Source organism: Botryllus schlosseri, chromosome 5 (genome assembly GCF_051294905.1).
Source record: "Botryllus schlosseri isolate E-star chromosome 5, Bs_hap1, whole genome shotgun sequence".
In the NCBI taxonomy this organism is placed as follows: domain Eukaryota; kingdom Metazoa; phylum Chordata; class Ascidiacea; order Stolidobranchia; family Styelidae; genus Botryllus; species Botryllus schlosseri.
In genome coordinates, this window is record NC_137240.1 from 6,621,632 (window position 1) to 6,636,261 (window position 14,630).

The 14,630-nt window shown below is 40.2% G+C and overlaps 3 protein-coding genes across 3 annotated transcripts; 2 read left to right on the forward strand and 1 right to left on the reverse strand.

The window, feature by feature from the left end:
• The first annotated feature begins 1,784 nt into the window (after nt 1–1,784).
• LOC145438796 (C-type lectin domain family 12 member B-like) lies at nt 1,785–7,420 on the forward strand. The gene is made up of 7 exons (XM_080316143.1): nt 1,785–3,373; nt 3,612–3,758; nt 4,026–4,159; nt 4,475–4,505; nt 4,947–5,023; nt 5,191–5,351; nt 6,840–7,420. Exons 1-7 carry the CDS (start codon nt 3,346–3,348, stop codon nt 7,105–7,107), a joined length of 846 nt encoding a protein of 281 aa, XP_080172269.1. The 5' UTR covers nt 1,785–3,345; the 3' UTR covers nt 7,108–7,420.
• Nucleotides 7,421–12,736: 5,316 nt separating this feature from the next.
• Nucleotides 12,737–13,398, reverse strand: LOC145439672 (uncharacterized). The gene has a single exon (XM_080317201.1). The coding sequence runs from the start codon at nt 13,314–13,316 to the stop codon at nt 12,912–12,914; it is 405 nt and encodes a 134-aa protein (XP_080173327.1). The 5' UTR covers nt 13,317–13,398; the 3' UTR covers nt 12,737–12,911.
• A 237-nt stretch (nt 13,399–13,635) lies between these two features.
• Nucleotides 13,636–14,617, forward strand: LOC145439666 (dihydrofolate reductase-like). Its single transcript, XM_080317195.1, has one exon. The coding sequence runs from the start codon at nt 13,783–13,785 to the stop codon at nt 14,326–14,328; it is 546 nt and encodes a 181-aa protein (XP_080173321.1). The 5' UTR covers nt 13,636–13,782; the 3' UTR covers nt 14,329–14,617.
• Nucleotides 14,618–14,630: the final 13 nt, after the last annotated feature.

A 14,630-nucleotide genomic window follows, 5' to 3' on the forward strand; every position in this document is an offset into this window, starting at 1 on the left:
GGGTATTCTATGTCTTTCCAAGTAGGCCTTATTTGGTGGTAATGAATTTTCCTATTGAAAGTGAGCCGATCCAGCAGACTGACAGTAAAAACACATCGTCAAAATGTGATTTACTCTTGTATCAATTTAGGACTGGTACGAAAAGAATCGTCACATTTATAACTATTTGAATAGAATTATTGTTGTTCTTGATATAGATTAATTATAAGATATGGACACCATATGGGTGGACAAATGTATGATGCCATCATAAAAGCTATCTGGTTATAATTTTTCAGCTACTCTGAATATTTTGAATTTAACAGATTTTTAAGTGGAGCATTGTAATTCCAATCCAGGATTCGGGTATACTTCTGATAAGTAGGCTATTTATCTCATGGCCAAATATCTTCAAATATAGGAGCAAAAAAACAATATAAATATATTACTGAATGTGTCCTAGTGATGGAAATGTCGGAACGCCGAACGGCCCATTCCTGTTACATCGTTGGAGCGTACTACTACGGTAGTCGGTAGCTTTAAGTGGTCTTAATAACATGGTTTAGCGACCGAAGAAGTAACTAACAGATTGCCAATGGTTGCCATAACTACTTGCTTGGTTAGCGAAATACCAAGCTATGCGGCCTTCTAATCTATTACTATTTGTTGCGTCCATGGTTCTAACAAGCTCACGGCATTCCGAGTCACTCTAAGTCCACTCGAGTCATTTTGATTTTGCCATCGAGTTAGCCTGAGTCTGAATAATTCTAAGAAAGGTCGCGTCCTAGTCCAACTCACAAATTTCAGTCACGAATCGTCTAAGGGTCAGGTTTTGTCATCATGAATTGGAAATGTGGCGAAATAGTGAATCTTCCGCTGCATGGTAGCGTTTGCAAGTGATGTGATAGTGAAGTTTGGTGAAAAGTTTAGGGCTAGTGAAGTTTGGTGAATAGTTTAAGGCTTTCGGTGCAATATAAGAGAGAATTTTCACTTTATAACCTGAAAAGATATATGTGACACTTATATATTGTCAAATTAATAAAAATCTAAAATGTCGTCGCGGGCCGCACAAAATGCTCTGGCGGGCCGCGTGTTTGAGACCTCTGGCCTAAGTGCATACCTTCCTGCGTCCCTGCGTGTCTACATAATTTGGATTAAAATGTTGTACTCGATCTATACAGTGGTATAACTATGAGGTGGGTTCTGGTTTCGTGTGGCATGGACGTATATTCACACCCGTAAATCAGGGAAGTTACACGGGTGAAAATACACAATCTTTTCGCTAAGACTGTATGAAGTTGAGAGAATAATAATTCTATAATCTAACATATTCATACATTGCGTAGAAATCACAATTTAAGTGCATTACGGAAATTGACTTCAATCTCGACATTTCTCGTATGGGGGAAGCTGCTCCTCTGATTGCGTGTATATTTAACGGTTTTACCGTGAATAAAGACATCAAGCAGGTCTGTGATTAAATGTTGTAACCTTTCAAAGGTTTGAAATTGATTTAACCCGCCTGTCTGACACCCTTGTGATGAGATAATTTGATAATCAGTTGAGATCATCCCGTGTCCTTCTGATAGCACGGAAATGACTACCATGTTTTACCGATTGATTGATAACACAGATATTTACAACGGAGCTTCATAGATTACATATAGTATTTTACAACGTCAGCAATATGATATAGTATATATGCTTACCGCAGCGGCAATAATTTATTTTGTGGTGATTTTATTGTAATTTTCTCCATACATATTTCACGCCTCAAGCAAGTGTTTCCTAGATTTATCGCGATTACTAGGCTGTCTGGTGGTGAATCTTGCGGAGCGGACGGCTTCGCGATGTTGATTTGAAATCGATATCGAGGCATAGATGATTTTGGAGGGTAGCGTTAGTAAACTAAACAACTATCCTCTGGTTGGTTTTGTGGTGACTGTCTCAGCGAACAGTATAGTGCCGCCTTGTTGAGTAGGCTACTACATGGTGCCTGCCGGCTGTGCGGCGTGGCGACACATTTGAATAAATTTGATGTCTGGAATGGAGTTCCAGATTCGGCTGGTTGATGTCGGGACTGCAAAGTAACTTCGAGCAGAAGAGCAGAAGACATAGCCAGGAACGGAAAAAATGACCGTTTATCCCCTCGAATTTGGGAGTTTGCACAATGTGACTCTACTTGCATTGTATACGTACAATTGCACGTGTGAGATCGCTTGGGCATTTGCCCCCTCCAAAAACCCACTACCAGGAAGCTATGCTTTGACGTCGCGAAATTGGGTTATGGTAATGGTAATTTGGTAACCTGACAATGGAACATTTGAACATTGGCACAGAGATCGAATTGAAATTTTCGTTTATAGATTGTAATAGCTATAGCCATAGCAGAGGTGGGCAATGGGAAAGCTGTGGCTCGCGAGCCGCATGCGGCTCTTTAATGATTGCGCAATGCACATGCGTTTGGCCATTTTGCATTGTGTATTGAGTGTAGTTTTCGTGTTGTTTCACTCCCTACAGTTTACGTAAACTGCAATCAATAGCCTACATTTCGTTGTAACAGAACGAATTCGTATTTTTGCATTCTTTCAAATCTAAGATTTTAGATATGCGGCCCGCGCAAGAAGCAAGTCTGCCAGCCCTGTGCTATAGCTTTATCTTCCAGACTTAGTGAAATCGAAAGCTATATGCATTATGAACCTGGACTTAGACTGAGATCTGGAGATCAACTGAGCTCTATATTTGGAATTGAACTAAATTTGTCTTCATTCATCTTGTATATACCTCCACGTTATCCAAAATCGGAATGGATTTACCCACACAGTATGGTATTCGGTGGCTATATCGAGGGCTCAATGCGGTAGCGAGCTGCACAATCACAAGCGATTGTCATTTTGCATATCGCATGCCCCGTTCACGCAGTGACGAGTATTCTTCTGTGAATATATCTTAGGAGAATCTCGGAAATTTCGTGACGTAAATGGTCGGATCTTGTTAGGTAGCTACACTGCGAGATGAGAAATCCATGACTTAGTGATATAAGCAACACAATTAGATTCTTGTGGTAGCAATGACGTTTTACCAACAGCTCGGTCTGTATTCGTGTGAACTATTTTCGTAGATTTCACCTCTCCCAGTACCACACTCTCGCCGAATTATAATCTGTATTATGCGCTCGGTATTCCCATCCATTAATTAGGTGCTTTCAATTTTCTGATCGATGGTCTAAGCCTGTAATTTTCACCATCCTTAATTACAGATATATAATAATCGCCGGGCGCCCTTAACCATTCAGTTATTGTTGGAATCGACAATTATTTTCCTATTAGTACCATCAGTTTGCCTGGAATTGGACAATATTTTGCCATGTCATTATATCAGAACTCGTTGGAAGGTGAGAAATTATATTTCAGTAAACGAAGCCTAAAATCCGAACTATTATTGTGCGGCTTATATACGATAGGAAATTATAAATATTACATGATACCTCGCGTATGCAGAACTGTGGGAGAGAAGAAAAACACACTAACAATTAGTATATGCAAACAAGTCTCATCATACTAATAATATTAGCAATATTTGTTTGAAATACAAGTATTGAAGTATATTATTAATATTACTTTATCGTACAGTGGAAAGGTGTGACGAGACACCACACAGTCGCACATACGAAGAGCCAATACAAGTGTATTCTCCGAACTCAGACAGCTTCTATTCTTCACTAGGCAACGCCTCCACCATTAGAAGTTTTAAAAATACTACATTTCCTTCAGCAGCAGGTAAATTGACTTTTACTGTTATTGCATTTGCAATCTGAAATCCTATTATGCATTCTTGTGTTATGCAATATGCCAGTAACGGTATGCAACTTACTTGTTTGATTGAAAAGTATAACCATGACATCGCCGAGATCGGTTTCGGATGGATGATTCCCTGTTCAAAAACGTGGTTCATATGATGTATCATCCTAAAGACGCAAATTTATTGACATAAATAACTAGACTCTAGACTTCACTGTGTGTTTCATCTTTGAAACTAATTTTCAGGCGATCCGCATTATGAAAAAGCGGAAAAGGTTCCAAGGTCAGATGGTGGCGTAAAAATTTGCATTGCGATTCTCACTGTGACTGCAATAGTAACCCTCGGTATGGCAGCCGCTGGATTGGCTCTGTATTTCAAGGTACATTCGTATGTGGATTGCCTTTACCGAACATATTTCTCCTCAATATAATCTGATTTTGTCTGATTATATCATAATTACTCTGCTCATAGGCTACATGCTGAGACCGGATATATTTGGGTTAAGCCAATTAGTCATACCAATGAAAATACTGCTAGATATATTTATTGTGTCGTGTCAATAACTTACGCGATAGTTCAGCAAAGAGGGATATTTTCTTGTTGCATTGCCCGAGCCATATCTCCAAACCTATTAATGTGAAAATGTTGAACTACTTTTCCAACATAACGTTATTTAACAGTATTCCATATTTAGGTCACGGATGATATCAAAGCTAAGAACGAAGGTGAGTTTCACCAATAAGACTAGACCAAATGATGAGGTATGACTTTTTTAATCTGTATGTGGGTGTTGTCGCGAGACATTATTCGGAGGAATTTTCTATTCTGATATACTCACCAGCAAGAATGACGTACGTCGCTGATAGACCCAAGTATGTCTATAGCCCCTGCATACAATTTGTACTCTAATTGAGGCATGCCGCATGATGGTCTGATATCGCCACCAATATATTTATGCTGAACCAGCAAGAAAATCAGTGTCTCCTCCTAAAATAAATCGTTATCTAACGGGCATTCTGTTTCCGCAATGTTATTTATAATTCTTCCGCTAATTGTCTACAATTAAAAAATATTAATCACACCAAAAGGCTCCGACTCAATGAAAAGACCGAGATAATCAGCTCTAAATGTTCCAATTCCATATTTTGGAACCGTTTTATTTACAGATTTGTATGAAAGAATGAATCAAATATTTACACGCATCGTCAATTTTGAAGCTTCAGTCGACAGCGTTGGACATAAGGTTTGAAACTTGCGTGTGCGTTCTGTCATTTTGCTTGAATCAGCAATAAATGTTCAGTCAATACAGAAAATTTAACCTCCGTTTCGAGTAGCCTTTTGGTCACACGTAAAACGGATATTTTATACGCCTTTACTATTTAGGTTCAATGCTCATTCATTTTATAACAGTTTCAGAAATCATTAGAAATCTACGGTTGGTATCCTGCTTCAAATGGCATGTGGTATAAAGTCTTCAATGCACGGCTATCATATGAGGACGCAAAAGAAAACTGTGAGATTCTGGGAGGTGATCTCGCATCGGAAGCAATACGAAATAATTCGATTTCACAGTGAGTATAGAGTCTTCTGATGATTGTATTTGTGAACATCAGTTACTATATAGCAGAGGTGGTCAGTAACGAAGTACTTCTACTTTTTAGAAGTACTCAAGTAGTTTTCCTCTACTTCTGGTACTTACTCAAGTAGATTTGATTTTCTCTACTTCTACTTCTACTTCGTGATATTTTGTGATCTACTTACTTACTTTTCGCTATTTTCAGTTTGTCAAGTAGAAATAGTTTAATCCCCAATACGAGAGATAGCCTGAGGCTTTTCGGGGCTGTTTTCACGGAGTACCAACATTTAATATTCATGAAAGTCAAGTAAAGCACAAAAATTTTGTAGCGCTTCGCGCACAGTAGTCATGGAGTGACACATATGTTTTTACGTAAGTATCGGTGAATATAATTTAGGTACCGGATTGCTTGGTTCCCCTCACACCGCATTGGCGCCCACAGTAAAAATGACCCACCATAACGTTGAAACTACCGTTTCGCAACCTATCATAACGTAATCTAGCAGCCCCTGACGTGTCCTGCTAATCTCGAAAATCCGGCTTTTTTGAACGTTACACCTGTTTTAGCAGATTTTTTAGATCACCTTTGATGATTTATGGACAAAAGACATGAAATTTATTTTCCGCTTTTTAGAAGTGGTATTTGTATTTCACTTTTAATTCCGAGTATCATACTTTGAGTTCTAATTACTTTCAGTTCTTTTGTCAGCAGAACATACATGTTGAAGCATAAAAGCAAGTGCAGTAATGTCTCTATTTTCCGAAAATAAAGCTACACTAAATATAAATTTTACGATCCACAATATTTTTTATTAACGTATCCAAATCGCGAAAAGTGTTGAAACCGTATCCGATACAACTTTTCCGTATTGCTCTTTGCCTAAATTTGGAGCCTTATGATGTGGCGCAGGGCGCCAAGCCATGTTACTCTCTAAAACGGGGTCTTGTAGTAAACAAAGCTTTAGTATCGCATTTCCATATCAATACTATAATTTGCATCCCATAATGCGAAAGAATGCTTATTCTGTCAAAAAATTGATACCTCCTGGGATGCATCAAGCTCTCTGCACCTTCCGCATATAGCTCAATTTGCAGCTTTGACAGTCCATGCGAACAAACAATACCTGTTTTCAAAACTACTTACTTACTTGAGTAGATTTAAAGTCAGTCAATTCTACTTCTACTTCAAGTAGTTTTAGGTTGCTTATGTAAGAAGTACTTCTACTCGTACTTGAGTAGAATTTTTCGTTGCTACTTCTATTTCTACTTGAGTAGCTTTCTTGACTACTTTGACCACCTCTGCTATATAGTAATGCGATGCTCTGGTCTAGGTGCAGTGCAATGTGAAATAGTACATATTAATCATATAAAAAATATGTTTACTTAAAAATTGGAAATACATGCAGATAACCTTTCAATTAGGTCTGACACAAATTAAAACTACTAATCACCATAAATGAAAACTACCATTGCAATACTACAGGGAAATAATGGAGAACAGTACAATATGGGATGTTCCAATATTTTGGATCGGTTTGGACAATCGTCAATCAGGTGGAGATTGGGTGTGGTTGGATGGAGAAATCGCAACAGAGAATAACACAGCATGGGGAGATGAAAGCGCCACGTCAACTTTACCCACCACTTCACAAAAGTGTGGACTTTTCTACACAAGGCGAAGGGTGGTGAGGAAGGTACAATGCGGCAGACAATTCCCCTATATGTGTGAAGCAACGAAGAGCCTTACGTGAATACAAGCAAGCACCCAGCTATAGTGCTGGCTGTGCTATATCATCTAGCTGCAGCAGTACAAGCAGTTAGTCGTTACCGAAAGAAAAGTGCGCACTGTACAGCTTCATGTTCCACGAAGAGAACTGCAGTGTATTTATGAATGCAAGATTAATTCACCCTTTAAAGATTCTATTAGAAAGCAGCTGTTCGAAATCGTCTTCAAATAGAGTGGTTCTTAACCTATCGGGACGACATTCTGGTTGCGATACTGAAATATGACCATGCTTCATAGAAGCATATGCGGTGTTGCTGAGAATACAAGCGTATCAGAAATCCTCTAGGTCCGATATTATTATTATTATATAGAAGGTAAAAAAATGAAGTGGTGCATATCACCATGAAAGGTCTGGTGCACCACGAGCAAAGTTAATCGTAAGTCTAGGTCGGATATACTACGGCAGGCAACTATACAGCACGCAGTCGTTTTCACACATCGGTGTGCTTTTAGTAGAACCCAGGCTTTAGGCCTACACCAAATAAATATATAGACGAGAATAGAGAGAGAGAGTATTTATTTTCATCCAACCAAAATGCATAACAACAGACGGCAAGGGCGGTGGCACAGAAAATATGCAATATGCATGCACAGTATTCGGTATTAGATAGAAATGATCGATACGACCTTGAGGGTCAACTATGGTCTGATCACCCCCGCTTCAAACAGGTAGGCTACACTTTTTTCTAAACAGTCTGGCTGTAAAAAAAAATGTTAGGTGAAATAAGGAAAATAAAAGAAAAATTAAACGATGGTAGCAAATGATCAATGAAGCAATGTCTGCTGGGCGAGATAGGGCAACAGTGTTAGTATAACGACAAGAGGTGATCAAGTAGGTCTTTTTAAAATCTATTACAAGGCAATTCACGGATTTGTGGTGGTAATGCATTCCAGATGATAGGTCCCGAGTAGTCGATAGATCTCTTAGTTAGGTTGCTATTGGGTGGGGGTAAGAAGATATTTCCCTTTGACGAGGATCTCGTGTAATGGGAGTGGACATTTTTAGCAGGTATGAAAAAGTCATCAAACACAGGAGGCAGACTACTGGAAAAATATTTGTGAATAACTTTTGATACTTCGAAGCGATATAGTTCGTCAACTCGCAAAATTCGATGCTTACGGTAGTAAGGCCGCCTTACTAAAGCGATAATTTGGTACGTAAAGGTACAGATGAGATCAGCCTTATCGCACGGTTTTGCAGGGTTCAAATTCTGCACAAAAATGTTGTGCATGCATTTCCCCATACTACGATTCCATATTGCAGGTGAGAGTGGAAAAGAGAGAGTAGTAGATGGTTCGCAGTATTGATCTAGAAACCAAAGATTGCAGACGGGTCATTATTTCCACTCACCGTGCTAGTTCTGATATTGTGCATTCAATATGCTACTTCCAAGACATTTTGGCATCAATGGTGACGCCGAGATATTTTGCTGAGTCACATATGGAGATTTATTTATGATTGATGTTCACAGTGAAATTATGATTGGCATTATTTAAAAGGAGCATCTCGGTCTTATCTGCATTCAAACTTAGTTTGTTTGCTTGCAGCCATCTCGACACTTTTGGGAGTTCCCTATTTACAGATGCATGCAAATCATCGACATTGCTGGAGGTTATGAAGAGGTGAGTATCATCAGCAAATAGGATTGTGCGGAATAAATATGCATTAACAATGTCGTTAATATAAATGAAATATAAATAGAATTGATCTTCGTTCTGTTTCCGTTGTTCAAAATCAGTGTTCCCCCAACTTTTTTACACAACGCCCCCCTGGGCCGCAAATCAGGTATCGAGCGCCCCCCTTAACCCCCTACTCCCGAAAAAAGTTCGTGCGTTTGTTGCGAAGTCACTACATTGTCGTGTAGACCAGTGCTCTTCAACCTTTTTCGACGTGGTACACCCTTTTAACGTTTGCTCAAAACTCGTACACCCCTGTTCATTAGGGGTCTTCAAAAATGACTTTTTTCCTCAAGTCGTACTGGCTACTTGATAAAATTGTTAGGTTACCTAACTTAAGCCTACATACCAAATTTGGTTCAATTCCAACCAGTAGCCGCATGGCTACGGAAGAAGAAAGTTTCTATTTATAATAAATAACGAAAAATGTGAAATTTTTCTGTTCACCCCATGAACGTATTAGGTTGTCTATAAAAATGATGTTCTTCAAATTTGGTTCAATTCCAACCAGTAGAAGCGGAGTTATTGCCGTCAAAAAATTTGGATTTGAATAAAATAGTATTTGGTCACAGAGCCTATTCGCCGCCAGTTAGGCCGCCCGCCACGCAAATTTGAATTTATTTCGTGTCAGCCCCAAAACAACATGACATTACGAACGATAATCAACCTAAATGTAACAGTATTGGGGAGAGAGTAGGTAAAGCTACTGCTGCAGAAGCGGTAATTCAGATCAGCGATGATGGCAGGCGCACCAGCCTACTGCGTATCAGGCCTGCCCCACACCACACACATGTCGATAGTAGCACATGGGCTGCTAGAGATGTCAGTAACCTCAGATCGTATGCCGCTATACACAGTCTATTGTCGCTAATTTGCATCACTAATAACAAAATACTAAATTGCAAATGTATGGCGAAATATTGGACATAAAATCGGCATTTTAAAACAAAAGGGTTTCGATTTCAACATGGAAGCTGTTTCGACCCTGGCTGGCAACGTCACTTCGTTTATGTGCATTGCGGTATTTATTACCGTCGGGTAGAAAGTACCGATTCAAGAAGTCTGAATCGCGGCGGTTTCCTCAAAAATCACTAAAAGACAAATGACTAGCTCAGGGCCGGCCAACCCGTGGCCCGCGGGCAACATGTGGCCCGCGAGAAGGTTTTTGAGTGGCCCGCGAGGTAATTTCCGAAATTTCTAATATCATCAAAAATGGATCGCACAGATTGTGAACTTCCAATGCCAACCAAAAATTTTATTAGTCTGGTTGCAACACTTGAGATGTGATGAATAAAATATCAGTTTCGACTCATTGACAGATCCATCAACCATTCACATATTGGTAGCCTATATCTTCGTACACTACAATAAAGCAGAATAATTTGCGATAGATTTATCAAAGGTAAAAAATTTCTACAAGTTCAGCGCAATATGTTGTCACTCGATTTCTTGTTTTTAAAATTGTTGCCCTTTTGTGAAAATTGAAGAACACCCAATGTATCAGATTGAGTCTAACTATATTCGCGATTACGAGACAAAGTGTCGTTCAACATATACCTTGCGTTTGCGCTCGCAGTAAGACCGTCGACTATGAAACCTGGGCCCAAAATGATTAACGGATGCTGGTCGCAGCTTTCGATATCGCGCCGAATAGCCCAGCCCTCGCAAACTTATCCCAAAGATATACAACAGGCCCGCAATATAGTCAAATGACAATAGCATTGACTTATGAACTTAAAAAAATTTCGCGCTTCGCGCGGATAGTGGCCCGCGCAATAGTTCGTCAATCGATTGTGGCCCTTGGGCTGAAAAGGTTGGCCAGCCCTGGACTAGCTGAACACATGTTTGTTAACTGCTTACTTTCCAACACCAAACGGAACCAACCATTGGTCTATTGCCGACGGCTGAATGAATAGGAGAAATATTTGCTTATGACATCACAATTAAGCGGTGTACAGTATTACACTTGCGGTAACATCATACCATATTGCTCATTAACCTGTGCGTCAACCTGTACTGACCCATAAACCTGTCTTTGTGATAGCTAGCCATCGGCTAATTGTAATTCGGATCTGGTACACCCCTGTACACCCCATCCGAGTGGTACACCCTTTGCAAATTCTGGTACACCCTAGGGTGTACGACAACCCCGGTTGAAGAGCACTGGTGTAGACTTTATTGGTAATGCGATATACGTTATTCACGCTATGTAAAAGTCACATTTCGTACGAATTCTAGGAGAGACACAATCAGCGAAAACAATCGTAAAGGCAGTTCCACTTCGACATCACCGTACTGCGTTTTGGTGCGATATATGCGCCTAAATCTTCTTCATCATCTTCGTTGTTCATGAGTTTGAATGTGTACTCATAATTTGCGCTCAGTAAGTGTCACTGAATGATTACAGTCTATTCGTTCGTTTGATTGTTTGGTTAGTTAGATAGCTCAATATATTGCATAAAATGAACATGCGCGGAGAGCGTTAGTGACGATGTTCGATTGAATACATCTGGTGCGACGTAATCACAAATTCATAAATCAGGCTTTGGCTTACATAGAGAGATAATGGTCAACGTATTTTCCCAAACAGTTTCACATAGTCCATACCGTCCACGTTTACTCTCAGCGCAATATAGAAATACTATATAATTTTAGTCGCGTGTAATGATCGATCTTCTGTGGTTGCCTTGGTCGTTTACTAGTCTACTGTGGTCGGTACCATAGCCAATAAGTGATGGGTCCATCAACAATGTTACGATGATATGGCCTGATGATGAAAAATATGTCAACCCCTGTATCATGCAAGTCTGATTGATGTCACAATTAGGTTGGTCTGGCACTAGATTTGTCTACAAAGCTCCAAAGATCACGGTATAGCAGTAGGCCTAAAGGTTGTCGTTGCTCCAGATATCTTGCAAACGCTTACACGTATCAGACGAAACTAAAACAATATATCCTTTCGTGAGACGAACACAATTCCAAATTCACATTTCGACAATTATCATCTTCATCTGTGAGTCTCTGTTGAGACGTGCGGCTCAAGCTGCGGGCGCTGGACTATTCGCGCCGGTCATTTCGGCGTCTGGACAGTGGACAACGGCAAATCAATGTCGAACGTTTTGGCCAACATACGGTGGTTATTTTATTCCAATGTTTTATCACCGCCATTCATTTTGGCAGCGCGCACACCGCACGGAGTCGCATATATGTTGCCCGAAACTAGTGCGAAAATGACCAGCCCCCAAATACTGGTTCATATAAAATAGTTGCTCTCCCACAGGCTGCACAGTGCACACTCCTAGACTAAAGTATCCAAACGGTTTCATACAATATCAGGTTGCCGTATATGCCGTTGCCGTGGGTTTCCCGAAATCAAAAAATTAGGTCACGATAAAAAGCACGCGTTTTAGCGCGAAAAAAGTTCAAGTTAACTAAAATCTGCCCCAAAAGACTGTTTCATGTTGATTAACAAAATATTTTTAGGTCGTCTACGAGCTTTCTCCATTTTGAAAACTTACGTTAGTGACATGTGTTGCCACAAACATGTTTATGATATGTTGTGTTCGTCAAATCATTTGGCGTGCCGACCCCTGATTGCTAGATAGTTCGAAAGGCCTGCGCAGAAATGCGAATATTACCGCAAATGAATTTACTTCTCCGCTGAGCACAAAGCTAGGCCTGTAGCGAGTTCTACTAACTTCTTGAGGAGTCTGTATCAAACCGGGCTGTAGACAAGGCAAAAAATCGCTCGATATAGCCTATATCCCATAGTTACAATGTATATAATGTAACTCGATCAATCAATCAATTATGCGCCATTCCACGATTTACCGCTACTAGGTAGCCTACTTGCTTGCCAAACTGCTCCTTATGTCTATAAATACAATACGCATAAGCGTACGTAGTACAAATTTGACTCAAGAATGAAATATACATGTATTTGCTATGCCGACGAACAAGGCTTTTCTCTATTCGCCAAAGATGTGAAGCCGAGAACAAAACTGAGAACTTTTTTTCATCTATAGGCTTGAACGTTGTTCGGCCATCATATGAATCAGACTTCCGTGCATATCAGAAAGTGGTTTTGCAACATCAACCCGGGATGTGTTCTATATGCTGCTGTGTGTAGTCTCCGGAGGCCATTGAGTTTGCGTTACCGAAAAATAGGCCGAATGTTTTCTCAAATTCAGCTATTTCCCCTTCCACAGTGGTTATTCGTCGAATTTCTTCGGACAGACCGTCCAGTATTTCTTGCACGGAAGAATTCGTTTTTTCGTATTTAGCCATCAATTGTTGACCAAGCTGACCCGCCATGTTATCCACCACTTCGTGCATTTTCGTCCGGAATTCCTCCACCAGCTTATTGTCACTTTCACGCTTTTCGTTCAATTCCTCCAGCAACCTCGCGGCGTCTTTCCCGAGAGTGTCGCCAGTTGATATCGGCGTTAGCATATCATCGGATTTGGCGTCAGAATCACCACCAGCGTGAACAGACATTGCGATTTTTTCACAGTATAATCGCCACTGAAATTCCTTGAAAAAGCAGCTAAAGTTTGTTTGCTGCTCTTGAAGTAGCTATCGGTTACGTAATCGATAACATGTTTGTCTCGTAACAATGAGTCTACTGATTGTGATGATATCAGGTGTGAGACTGTGGGTTCGATTCACATTATCTTATCGTGGTTGCCTGCGTTAAACCGCCATATTCAAAAGAGATCATTGCATATACAATACATATGTAAGCTTTCATGGCGTGGTAGGTACTATGTGAATACCGTACCGGCTAAGTAATAAAGGTCAGCCGGTGCAAAGTGCAGACAAAGACTGCACGCTTGAGTGATTCACGTTGAAGCAAGAAAGTTGTGCAGACTGCTGAGTGCAGACAAAATATAGCTTTTAATCAATCGTGAAGTTCGACAGGCCCAATAAACATAAATTATCGATATTCCAAATTGAGTGCGACATGTCGATAAAGATAAACAGCATAGTGGCGTGCTGCGAGGGAGGGGGAATAGGTTACAAGAACACTCTTCCCTGGAGGCTGAAAAGAGAAATGTCCCACTTCAGAAAAGTAACTATGGGCAGTCCTCCCGAGGGGAAGCAAAACGCTATCTTGATGGGACGGAAAACGTGGGAGTCGTTACCAAAAGCTTTGCCGAAACGGTATAACTTCGTTTTGTCTCGAGCTGGGAAAGAGAAATCCGCCGGAGTGCATGGAATCTACAGCTCGTTGGACGAGTTCGTGAACGATATGAATTCGGAAGAATGGCGGGATAAAATCCATGAGATTTTCTGTATCGGGGGTGCACAAATATACAAGGTATTATTCGACTCGTCGTTTTGTGGACTGGTGTATTGTACTAAAGTGTTGTCGAAATATGATTGTGACGTTTTCATGCCTGATATGAAAGATTTCCGGAATCTCATCGAACCTTGTGATGTGCCTCAAGGTGTACAGGAGGAGGCAGATGGAACAAAATGGAAGGTGGAAGTACTGACTAAGTCATAGCCTGTACATGAGAAGTTGTGCGATCCCCATGTTTTGCCGAGTGATGTTCACATTACTTGCACAAGGACATATAAGTTTCATCGATTAGAAGCCAATAGCCAAATATATTCTGTGATTCCACTGGACCTTTGAAATTTTAAAAATACGCTGTTAAGTTCTTACAATATCACCATCTGATGCTATTTTGCTACACTTTTAAATCATCCATGCTTGATTATCATCTGCAATTTGAAATCACTGCCAAGTTATCGTTCGATTTAGTTTCATTTTTCACCCTTCCTTTTTTAGATATCTTATAAATT